Raw genomic sequence first — 12,934 nt, 5'->3', positions numbered from 1 at the left:
CATCCTCACCTGTAAAAAAAAAAAAATCATGTCTATATGGTCGGATGATAACACCAGTGTTCTTTTACAAGCTGCTGTTGAGTTCCGGCAGACCACCGGTTCACCGGTGTCATTTTCAACCATCGATGACTTTATGGATATAGTTCGTGGTTTGTTACCTCCGCAACTGACTCCTCGTCAAGTTTACAACAAAGTTCGTCGTCTTCGGCGCAAAGCTAGCCACTGCGGCGAGACTCAGAACAAGCGTTTGAAGCTAGCTTCCATGGCCTTCGCTCCAGCTGAGAATGAGGTAAGTCATGGTTCTGGTGATGAAGAATATGGTGAAGGAAACAATGAACTTGAAAAAATTGATGTAGTGCAGCCTGCAGGTTCTGATCATAGAGAAGATGATGAAAAAAGGATTGAACTTGAGAAAGTTGATGCAGTAGTACTGCAGCCGTATCCATTTCCATTCTTGAAGATGGGTTTGGAGGGGATGGAGAAGTTGATGTTTGAGGAGGTGGTGAAGCAAGGTTTGGTTGACAAACATATTTTGGATGAATTGGAGAAAAAGTGGAAAGATATTTCTGTGAAGAAGCTGCAGCTTCGTTCTGAGAGTTTTCTGCTTCATGATCAAAGTCTGAAGATGTTGATTGATGCAATCCAGAAGAAATATGCTGATTTGTGATATTATGGCGTTGGGTTTCTTTTTATATGTTATTTTGTTAGTTTTAGTTCTAAGGAGGATATGATGAAATGGTGCTTTTTGTTGTGCATTTTGGTTTCTGTTTCCTAGCTAGCTCCTTTAAACAATGATTACGTTACTATGTTATGCTTGTTTTTATTTATTAGAATGCAAAAAGTAGTATTTATTATCTGTTGTGCGAATCATCATGTGCTGGTTTCTTGGTTTATCATGATGTGAAAATTGAGCATGGTTTCTTGGTTTGTTATGAACTGGTTTCTAGCTTCATGTATTGGTTTGACAGTTGTTGAAGAATTGGAACTCCTAAGTTGCTTGATAATCTAGGAATGAGCTTGCTGTCTTTGTTTTATTATCTGCTTTTAATTTGGTGCTAGCTGTTAGAGTATACTGTTTAAACTGCTATGAAGTTAAAATATTATTTAAATAAATCTAATATCTATAGGAATTGGCCTTATTTTCATGCGTGTCCTACCAATTTTGATGCATTGCTCAGCCAGGGTTCATACTCTGCCAGGAGAGTTCATTCGATTTTAAAATATTATTTATAAATCCAAAAAAAAAAAATAAACCTTAAATGCTTGTATTTAAGGTTTAAAACCACACTGAGTGTTTAATATATATATATGACTTTGTGCTATAAATTCATACTTATTTATTATTATTTTATGAGTTCTCCTTGTTAGTTCATGATTTTCGGGCAATGCTAATTACACTGAATAAAATCATGGGTATCTCGCTTAAGAGACAAGTGCAAATGAGTTGAGTGATAAAACAAATGACTCAATTTATTTGGTTGAAACAGTATGTCAATTGACTTTAATGCAAATAAGTTTGAGTATTAGATTTAGGGGTGCCTTATTTGTATAATGTTGTTCTTGTTGAAACACTTCATCTTAATATATTTTGGCCCTCTTATGTTTCCAGGAAGGAGGATCTATTTGCATTGACGTTCCCTAACAAGTAGATGTTTGAGGACTTGAGTTCAGATTGGTTAGGCTGTTCAAGTAGGGTCTGTTCCAGTATTCTGCATCAAGTATTCTGCATCAATTTTTTTCAGAATGGATGTCTTCCATGCCCTAAAACAATGCAAATTGTTTAGACTGTGTTCTCTGCAAAGTGGAAAGTAGCTGGCTGAAAGTCCTTGATGCCCTATTCTTGCCTTTAGAGTTCTGGTATGCTAACTGCTCTGCAATATTGAATTTTGCTGAAATGTGATTTGCTTGTTTGTGTTTTAGTAGCACCATAGTCTTGGTTTGACCATGGAGGCTACAGGTTTTATGAAAATGATTTGGATTTGCGTGAAAATTGTTTAAGTGAAACTATATTTACCTGAGTCTTGGAAATGCTGAAGTTAGTATTAGGTTACCAGTTTTGTGGTTCTTTTGATCTTGGGCAAAATCAACATGATGTGCTTTGTTGGTTATATCTCAAGTTGTTGAACCACAAAACTCAGATGACATATCTCTGCTCATATTAAAGTCTCTAGGATTCTCACTCTTTTGAAATTATTTATATTTTTTGGATGGTGAATATAGTAAAGTGCTCGGAGGAGGATTTTGTTCCATAAAGAAGTAAACTATCATAGACTGAAGGCTTTGTTGATTTACCATCTATGCTGCTTTGTTTCTTGTAGAGTGCATGACCAAATGCCTGAACCCCGCTGGGTTATTTCCATGGGTAGTTGTGCAAACAATGGTGGGTACTCCCACTACTCATGGAGATAACAAAAACTGAACCGCCTTGAACTGAGCGGTTCATTTTTTTTGTGAAAATCGGGGAGCAGGGCTGGGCGGGTCGGGCTTAGTTTTACCTTGCTGCGCCCCGTTCCGTTAAAAATTTGCATATATACCCGTATATATTAATATACATATAAGGGGTTTTATAAAAAAATTCTCTAGCTAAATTGGTTGTATATAAATTGTATCATTTTTTATTTAATGTAGTATTATATATTTTGTAATTATTGATGTAAATGAACTAAAAATAATGAAAGTTTTTATTTTTTTTATCTCAACGCTCGTACAATCGGGGCGGGCGCGGGCAAAATATGTGGCCCACTCCGCCCCACTGTCATCCCTAACTACTCATACTGTTTAGAAGAATATCTTGCATTGTTAAGTTCATTATCCCAGAATCCTATTCCTTTCAAAGCAAACAGGTCTTCATTGTAAATTGTTTGTTGTTTGTTCATTCAGTATTATATAGGAGGCTGTATAATTTACTATGTAGCACGATATTTACTGGAATCCCAACTACTTCACCTTTTGCATGATGACGAACTAGGAGAATTGTCTTCTATAAACACATGAATATAGTTCTTCATCTTCTTTCATTCCCCACTTTCTTGGAGATTTAACATGCCAAGTAACCTATAGTGGTAATCTTACTTGTCTCTTGTGTTCCTTTCTTGTGGTTGAGAGGAAATTGCTTATAACTGTCTCTCTCTTTTATTTTATTTTTTTTCCCATTTGCTTATGTGCAATCTCAATTTGCATTTTGAGGAACACATGATTGGGTTTTCAAGTTATGCCTGATGAGATCTCTGTTGTTGAGAAGGTGGCTCAACACTTGGTAAAGCAACCTACTTTTATCTATGTTGTCATAAACACTACATTGGCTCTTTTAACCTGCAAATCATTGAATACCTTAGTGCTGAAGATTATGTGACAAAGTTTAGTGGAGTCTAGTGCCAATTCTCGTACTGTATTCAATGTAATCAGTAGGGAGTCTTGATTAGTAATCTGTTTATTTCCCATACTGTTAGCATGGTATTAAACGGGGCCATCATCTGGACGAAATCTTAATGGTGCGCTTTAACAGGACTATCTCCCCACCACATTCTGTAGAATAATTAATGTAAGTGCAACTTCATTATCACTACTATTTAATGAATGATTACACTTTGCAACCTTTTGCTGCAGTGGCTCTAACACCCTGTGAGATAACTCCAGGCTGAAGAATCTTCTGGTTCATCTTCTAAGGGATGATTAGGCAGCACTAAAGTTAACATATTGACCATGTGAGATTCTTCCCAGTTCTCATGACTGTTCTCATCTCTCACAATGATGCTCTACATTTTTTTTTTTATATATCAGTGATATCCATGAATTGTTTTCTTTTTTTTTTTTATATTAACCCATATAAATTCTATAGTCAATCTTTTTTTTTTAAAACAGTGTTTTAATTTCCAGTATTTTAACTTCTAGCAATGTCTGCGAGGAGTCCACAGCCATCAAGCAGTGAACATAAAGCTGCGAATGAAGAATGTTATGCCTCAGTAATGTATTAATGGCAGCAAGAAGTTATCTCTTGTTTTCAACTTTGGTTTTTCTCTAATTGCTGAACTGCATCCTAATTATCAGTCTCTGAACTAAATCTTTTATCTCAATGTTTAAAATCTCTTTTCAGGTTCTGAAAATGATTGAACAAAGTCTCTGCATCCATATCCAGGTTATGGTAGTCTAGGGTGAGACGCGAGTTTGATATACTCACGTGAATGGTGAGAGTATGTGATGGCTAAGTGTACTTTTTGTTGGTAAAAATAGATTGGTAAAAATATATTTCTCAGGAAATTTTTTTTGCCCATATCCGTGTTACAAAGTCAGGTCAAATCTAGTGTCTTGTATAAAAAAAAATTTTGTAAAATGAAAGAAATTTGAGGACTCGCTTACTTTTGCTATATGTTTTTGGTCTACGTAAATTTTGAGAAAGGTTTCCATATAATATGCATAAATAAAAAAAAATAAGTAAAAATATTGCAAATCATTTTTATATTTATATATAAACCTTTTAAATGCCAAGTGTGAGCGACACCAAGAAGGTGCCTTTTTCTATCTTATTCAAGGGGGAAAACATCAAAGGAGTCATCATTGGTTTATTTTGATCAATTTTTGGGAATTTCACCTGCCAAGATCCATTCTTGACGGATTTTGCTCGATCTGCAACGGGAAAAATTCAATCCCGGCTAGTATCTTTGGAATAATATTTTTGGGTTTTGGTGGTTCGTTTGATTTGGGTTGCAAAACTGGCAGTTTTTTCGTTTTGTGGTTTGTGGTTTTTCAATGTTCGTTTTTGGGCAAGAGATCATGAGATCTTAGGAGTTCTTGACATCTTGTCTTGTTATAGTGGCTTGGTTGTTGGATGGCTGGAGAGGGTTGGACTGAGCTCAAGTTCAGGCTTTTTGATGGCACCGAAATCGGTCCTAACAAGTATGATCCTTCTTCAACGGTTGCGTCTCTCAAGGAATCCATACTTGCTCGGTTGCCCTAAGGTGAGAGCTTTTTGGTATTTGCTTTGGGTTAATGCTTCCCCAGTCAAAAATAAGTGAATTAAGACAATTACCAAGCACATTTTCAAGTTAACCAGGATCTGAAAATTTATCAGAAATAACGTCATTTAAATCAAGCTCACAAATATCCACATCCATATTAGCATAAGAGTTTTAAAAGTAGAGAAGTATTAAAACACTATAAATCCGATTTGGTTGGTTGTAATGTGAAGATATTTCACATTTGTTAATTTGAAAAAATTGCCCCATTTGATATTGTAATAATAATAAAATTGTTAGTAATATGAATTTATAATCATTTCACATCAAATATATATATATATATATATATATATATATATATATTTTTGAGAAATCTGCTTTTTCTTTTACAAATTGATTTTTAATGAATTTATGTATATTTATGTTTGTATATCTGTATATATAAATATATACATATATGTACACATGATGAGTACATATCAATATATGTATTTGTAATATATAAATATATATATTTTATTTATATACATATGTATATATACCCAATATATTTTTATACACACTCGCACACACATATATAAATACATATATATATATATACATGTATATATGTGTATTCTCAAATCCCAGAATCAGGATCCGTAATATATGGGCTTTTTTATTATGAAGATCTATATTTAAAAACAAATGGGGTTTTAAAAAATTAACTTGTTTAAAAAACAATAACAATTTTTAAAAAAATTGGGCCACTTTCATAAGTTTAAAAAATGTTAAAATACTTTCTATTGAATAATGATATATTTTTCAAAAATAAAATGGGGGGTTTAAGATACAATATGTTTTAAAATGATATAAATTTTTTAAAAAATTAAATTTAAAAATAAAAACAAACTAGTTTAACAATTCTCATAATGAATAAAAAATCTCTCTAGAGTTAAGGTATTCATAAAAAAAAATCCCACTATTTTGAGTATTCAGTGATGATCCCTCCTTTTCCGTACATATACATTTTAAATCTATTTTGTTGCTAACTCCGTGATGTTTGAAGAGAAAAGATAGAAGTGCCCCGCAACAACATTAATGTGTGTTACCCTCTCTCCACGTTGGGAAGTGGTAGTTTAAGCGGCTACGAATCCGAGAGGGGCACGATGGTTGCCATGTGCTCTTTCTCTCAGTTGCACCTTTAGCTTTTGAGAGGGAATAATCCCAGAGACTTTCCCACCGTGAAGCCCTCTATTCAACATTGAAAGTCTTGGGAAGAAGTTTGCTAGAGCTTTCCCTAGTGTGCATTGCTGTTTCCTTGACACCATCTCCCTACTCTTGAATCAACGAATCTTAAGGTAGCAATTGAAGGTTGTAGGGTTGTATTTATCGCTTTTTGGGTTTCTAGGGTTTTGTAATTGAAGTTTTTTTTTTTAATTTTTTATTTTTGTTGGTTGTGTATGATCTAGTATTGAATTTGGAATGTTGTCATTCTATCTCTCGTGGAAGATGATGTGTATATTATCGTTGTATCATCGATAAAAGTTTGGTTTTAGTTTTAGCTTTGTCTTTTTTTGGCTATGTTCGTTGGTCTATTGATGTGCATTGCAGATAGAATGTGTTTCATCAATGAAAAAATTGTCTCATATTCAAGATGTTGTTTACCCTTTAGATTAAATGGTTTCCATTTAAATCAATATGTTTCCACTGATAAAATCTAGTTTCCGCTTAACAATTATTGATAGGTCATTAATGCTTTGGTCTTCATGAAGGTATTGGACATATGACCACCAACCTTGTTAACGAAAGGTGTTATTTGGTCCCAATAGTGGAAACACTTGCCAAGCTAAGGCATAACATAAGCTCTAGGCATTTGGAAATCATATGGAGTGCGCCTTTCGCATCATTAATGGAAATTCAACCTGTACTACAAGAGAGGGGACTGCTCGATGCTCTGTTGCAGAGATGTGATGAGTGCTCCCAAAAATCTAAGATTGGCGAGAGCTTGCTGAGGTTCAGGCCCGAAGATGTAGGATTATTCTTGGTCTCAGATGCGATGGGGACGCAGTGGTTTTCAACAAGAGGAAGACAAATCCAGAATTTGAAGGAAAATATTTCTCTAGAACCTATGAAAGACGTAGGGAATCTATCCAAAAAACTCTTAGCGAGGTAGTTTGGAAGAGGGGAGAAGAAGAAAGCTTTGTGAAGTTATTGTTGGTGTACATCATTGGAACCATGTTGTTCCTGAACACATCATGTTTTGTTCCTAATTGGCTTGTAGACTACGTGGATGATCTTTCTGCAATGTGGTGCTATGCATGGGTGTAAACCACACATAAGTGCCTTATGGATGATGTCCCGCAGATGGCCTCTAGAGTGCAAGTAAGGTGTCTTGGTGAGAAGACAAACACTGGCTACTTCCGAGGATGTTCTGGCACTCTTAATATTTGGTTCTTCGAGGTAACCGACACCAGTAAGAAGTTGCGCTTTGGTAAGACTCCCTCGATACTGTGTTACGGGGAAAATAGTTGCAGGAAGCAAGCGTCCCTCGGTTCATTACTATCATCAATTGAGGGGAAAGAGGTATTTAGGTTCTTGTGGTCTGCTATGTATAAAAAATTTCCGCTTAACATACTCCGTTTTCCTTTAAAAATTTACTTTCGTACTTAATATGATGAGTTTTTGCTTAAGAATGTACGTTTCCATTTAAAATATATTGTTTACAGGTATTTTCTTGAGTTTCCTCTTAAGAATTAATGTTTGCTCGTTGTTTTAAGTTTCTTCACTTAAGTATTGTTGTTTATGTTTAATGTATGTAATTTTCACTCTATAGTTTTCTAGTCTCGCTCTTACTAATGCCGAAGAAGAAGCTTTCGTCAGGAGAAGCCATTGTGGAGAACAAGTGGCTAGCACAATACGTAATGTCAAAAAATTTGGGGACAAAATCGCACGGAAACATGGACAATCTCCCTCACCACCGAGGAGCCCACCACATCGGTGTCGATGTGGTTCTGTTTCTGGTAATCCACCGAGGAGGGTAGTTGATGAAGACATTGCATTACATTTATTGGAAGGATTTAAAAACTTGGTCCAAACAATTGGCGGGCTCCAAACCAGAGTGGAAGCAATTAAGGGTCGTGGCCCTTCTGAGGTTGCATCAATAGCTTCATCTCCGACAGATAAAGATGACACCCTTGATTCCCCATAAAATATGGTGGTTATTACAAAATGGCGTGTGAAGAAGATCATTAGCAGACGAAGGCAACCATTGCCTCTTCCCGTATCAAATGATACTCAGGATCCTCTTTACAAGCTAGTTACAAGGCTAGCGACAAGGTTTCCGAAAGCACAAGTCAATCGCCGCCCAAAAGAACCGCAGAAGAAAATTGCTCGAAAGAGCAAACTCAAGGCAGAACCAACTCCATCTTCACCATCTTCCCCATCCTGACTCTCACCATCATCCCCACCCGCTTCCTCCTTCGCACCCATCCCGCAAGCCCCATCTGCTTCCCCCTCCACACCTGCCATGCCATCCTCACCAGCTTCCCTTCCATACCCGTCCTACTATTCCCATCCGCTTCACCCTCTGCACCCATCCCGCCATCCCCACCCGCTTCCCCCTCCTCACTCGCCTCGCTAGCCCTATTTGCTCCCCCCTTTGCACCCGCACCACCATCCCTCATTCGCTTCCCCCTTCGCACTCACACTGCTAGCCCCATCCACTTCGCCATCAACACTTACCCCGCCATCCCCACCCACGTCACAGCCAGTCGACAAAGCCAAAAACATTGACATAGTTGCTATCGTCGAATCACTAACAACATTGAGAAATGATCTGCCTTCTTCCTCAGATGCTAAGTTAGTAAACGTGAACGTCTCACCAGCTGCCCATGAGGTGCTTAATGTGGAGTATATCCACATTGACTCACCGGTTCCCAAATCATCTCTGCCAACAGGCGTCGAACTACCAAGATCATCTCCTGAAGTTGCTACCAGCGGTAAATTACCCACTGACATGGTATATCAAGAATTTCCAGTGAATGAGAAACACTCCCCAATCAGTAAATGTCCCACTAACACTACTGAACATCAGACTAAAGAAAATAACCCCTGGATGCTTGCAGATGCAGTTTTGAATAAAACAACTGAAAATGTTAAGGAAATACCAATTGTAGTGGAAGTGGTCATCCCTAAACTAGTATCGGAGACATCATCAACCAATGAACTAGTGGTGGTACTGAATGAACCACATGAAGTTTTCATTGCCAAATAAGTCATTTAGAATTTTAGGGTGCCAAGGAACATTCGTCATGCCAGTTTCATGAGATTAAATAACATCGAACAAGCGACAATCAACATCTTTCTAAACTGTCAAATGGACATGTAAGCATCCTATTTAAAGGTTTTTGTTTCTGCTTAAACATAACTATTCTAGTTTAATTTTTAGTGTACCTGCTTAATATTCCTTGTTTCCACTCAAGTTTCAATGTTTACTTTTAAGTTTTAGTGTTTTTGCTTAAGATTCAATGTTTCCGCTTAAGATTTAATGTTTCCACTTAAGATTCAATGTTTCTGCTTAAGTTTTCATACTCTAATTCCACATGTGCGTCTACATTTTGTGGCTTACATATTGAAGGATGGCATCGCCCGTGGTGGTCAAACTTCTAGAGAACCAAATAGCTATTAGGATATGTCATACAATACATTCTCATTTGCTTGATGTTTCTTCAATTTCGAGTTTTGGACATGTATTTACTTGTTTTTCACTATGATGTTTTGATTTGGATTTGTTTTCACTTATTACGAATGTTTGCCATTCACTTAGGTACCTTCTTACTTAAATATAGTGGTTCTTACTTAAAGACAGTTCTTACTACTTAAAATTAGTTGTTTTTACTTAACACCATCCATTATCACTTTAGTTGGGCAAAAGGTTTTTCTATCATGCAAGATACATGTAAATAGCATCCGTAGTCAATCAGCTATCAATGTATTACAGGATCTACGGTTGTGACCAACATCATGGTAATGGCTGTAGTGCAATTCACGAATGATTGATGCTTCTGACTCTAGCTTCTTCCGTCTTGGCCGACCAACAGGCTTCTCAGTAATTGGAGGCCGCATAAGTAGTTCACAGGTGACATCATCTGGTTTATCATTATCTGGTACTGGGAAAATAGCTTACTCATATGCTTGGCAGTAAGCATCCACTGTGAAGTAGTCGTTGACATATCGATGAACATTTGTGTTTGTCTGTAGTATTACCGCACATGCATGCTTTCATGGAATGCCATATACCTACCACCTATGCAATGAGCATGTGCGGGAGTTCAAACTGACACAATAGTTTTTTTGGTCAACCACTTTGAAATGGTCACCGTCAGAATGCCCGACCAGTAGATTGCGAGACTCGTTAACGAGTTCCTCGATCTTACTATGTATGTCAGGGCATAGATGTGTCTCCCATCTTTGAGATTGTTTACATCGATTACACAACATGCCCATCAGCTTAACCTTTGCGCACAAGACAAAACAAGAAATATTAGAGTAGAATGTCATATTTTAAATGACAATACAAGAATGTAAACATAAACTAATCAGATTGAGCGAAAATGAATAAATTTAAGCAATAATGCAAGAATCTAAATGGTAACTAATTATATTAAGTGGAACTGAATGAATCTAAGCGAAAATATTTTATAGTAAACAATCACGGTGTATATTAAATGTATTTGCATATAATAAGTACCAAATAGATTAAGTGAGCGGAATCATGCGTACCTTATCGAGTCTACCATGTTTGTGACAGGGAGGTGCTGTGCCTCTTTTATCCAGGCATTAAATGACTCCACCACATTGGAGAACATTTCTCCCATATTTGACATTTGAATATGTAGTTTACCCAGTGCACTAGATCAGATCTCTAAATCAAACAACGATGTGCATCCACCATGTGTCTAGTATATCGGCAATAGCGTTATCAAATTCCTTTTCAGTACATGAAAATGCAATTCTCAATAATATAGACCGGCACATTTCTTTCAATGACTTGCCAAGTATGGCATTTGCTTTCATAAAGTTCACTTCCAAGTAGCGCTAACAATATGTGTGCGGGGAGGAAGAGAATACTTTCATGACAACACTAATAAGGCCCTTGGACCTATCAGATACGAATGTAATAATTTTACATATTTATCATCATCGTATATAGTATCTCCAAGCTTTGACAAAAACCACGTCTAGTTCGCATCCATTTCATTATCTACGATTGCAAATGCCACATGAAAGAAGCCATCATTCCTATGTTTGCCCGTTGCACCCAACAAAGTGCCCCGTATTTACTGAGCAAGTGAGTTTCATCCAGGAATAACAACGGCTTACATCCTATCTTGAAACCAACAACACATGCGCTGAAGGCAAAAAATGCACGTTTGAACCACTCACCATTACTCTCCATGATGACAATGCTACCAAGGTTTATCACTAACACCTTGTTTGCATATCACATCAATAAGTCATAGCTTGCTACCTCACTCCCATGGAGAACACCCTTGGTGACCTCTTTCCCTAGCCAGCCTTGCTTATGAGATAACTTGACACCGTGATCTCGCAACATATCACGGTGAATATCAATAACCCTTTATAGGGGACGATCCTTTAGCTTTTTTATGACATGTGCACTCACCCAATATTTGATGCCTTGGGATGTGAGGACGTGCCAATACAGCCACCACATGCGTGTGTGGGATACATCGTCTTGATCCTAAACATCTCGTGGTTGCCTTCCGTGGACGCGTGGACACACCACTCACAACCTTTAGCAGTGTACGTCATAGTCACTCTCTACTTGTCATTCTTAATGAATGTAAAGTTTAAATTGCTTTTGATAGCAAAATTCCTAAGTGCATCGTTAAACTATTCACTGTTACAAAACCGATCACCGAATTCCATTGAAACAATCTCAGGTTGTTTAGACAAAGGCTAGATGGATAGGACCCCGCAGGTTGTTGATGGGGTGGAAACGTGCCCCTATTGGTCGATATACTCTCCAAAAATAAATCGCTATTGTACTGTACAAAATAAGCAAGACTAGATCAATAATTGATGACCAGAAATCCATAATTCTAAGCCAAATAGAATAAATTTAAGCAAAATCGGATAATTTTAAGTGAAAATATGATATTGTTAAGTGGAAACGGACAAATTTAAGCGGAAAGTGATAATGCTAAATAATACCACCAAAAAACAATCGGGAAGCAAACATGATAAGTGACAACTCTATATCCTATATGAGAAATATTAGTTATAAATGAGGACAAAATGCATTCAAGGGAAGAATGTAATAACATGACTACACATCAAGCAAACAAAGGATATTTACGATGGGAGTGAAGAACACGATAGTACGGCCACCACATTTGCATTTGCATCAACAATAAGGTCAACGACAACACTGTTTAGCATTTGATATATTTGGCACATACGCTGAAAGTCAATTTTAGAATCAATGGGACAAATAGTTCGGCATGCATCAGGTGTGACAAACTTCACTTTGACAGTGGCAGCGTCAAGCCCCCATCTTTGACATATCTCATCTAGTATTGACTCCCAAGGAGTTAACACTGTGAATTGGATGACTCAGACCTCCCCTTATACCTGGCAATTGCGTAAAAGGTATCCATTGACAACCTACATAAAGAAAACATGGTCAACAATTGTATGACCACAAAAAGCTTCACAACAAGATGGGAAACTCACATGAATTGTCTCTCCAGTGAAGAAATATTCAAAGCACCAGAGTGTAAAATAAAATCAAATCAAGGGTGAAGAGACAAATCTCTCATGCGTAGATGGAATAAAAAAACCAACAGAAAGGATGATGGAAGAAGAAGAAGGCAGTTTGGGTTAAAAAGTATAGAAAGTTCATGTTTATATAAAAAATAATAATAAATAAATTAAATGTATCTCCTAATTTAGACAAAATATTCAAAATATCC

General features: G+C 36.8%; 1 protein-coding gene and 1 long non-coding RNA gene across 2 annotated transcripts; both read left to right on the top strand.

Annotated features, from left to right (window-relative positions):
* Window positions 1-794, top strand: LOC120276536. Its single transcript, XM_039283297.1, has 2 exons — window positions 1-289; window positions 362-794. The coding sequence occupies exons 1-2, from the start codon at window positions 29-31 to the stop codon at window positions 665-667; spliced, it is 567 nt and encodes a 188-aa protein (XP_039139231.1). The 5' UTR covers window positions 1-28; the 3' UTR covers window positions 668-794.
* A 2,524-nt stretch (window positions 795-3,318) lies between these two features.
* Window positions 3,319-3,956, top strand: LOC120275049. Its single transcript, XR_005541062.1, has 3 exons — window positions 3,319-3,541; window positions 3,637-3,704; window positions 3,892-3,956. It is a non-coding gene; the product is annotated as an uncharacterized LOC120275049 (long non-coding RNA).
* Window positions 3,957-12,934: the final 8,978 nt, after the last annotated feature.

This window comes from Dioscorea cayenensis, chromosome 14 (genome assembly GCF_009730915.1).
Source record: "Dioscorea cayenensis subsp. rotundata cultivar TDr96_F1 chromosome 14, TDr96_F1_v2_PseudoChromosome.rev07_lg8_w22 25.fasta, whole genome shotgun sequence".
NCBI lineage: Eukaryota > Viridiplantae > Streptophyta > Magnoliopsida > Dioscoreales > Dioscoreaceae > Dioscorea > Dioscorea cayenensis.
The sequence above is the reverse complement of the archived record's forward strand: the minus strand, read 5'-3'. Positions and strand labels throughout refer to the sequence as shown.

Excerpts from the sequence above, each read along its gene's own strand:
- LOC120276536 (XM_039283297.1), top strand. The coding sequence starts at position 29 with ATGTCTATATGGTCGGATGATAACACCAGTGTTCTTTTACAAGCTGCT. Across the intron at positions 290-361 it reads TCGCTCCAGCTGAGAATGAG|CCTGCAGGTTCTGATCATAG; the intron begins GTAAGTCATGGT and ends GATGTAGTGCAG.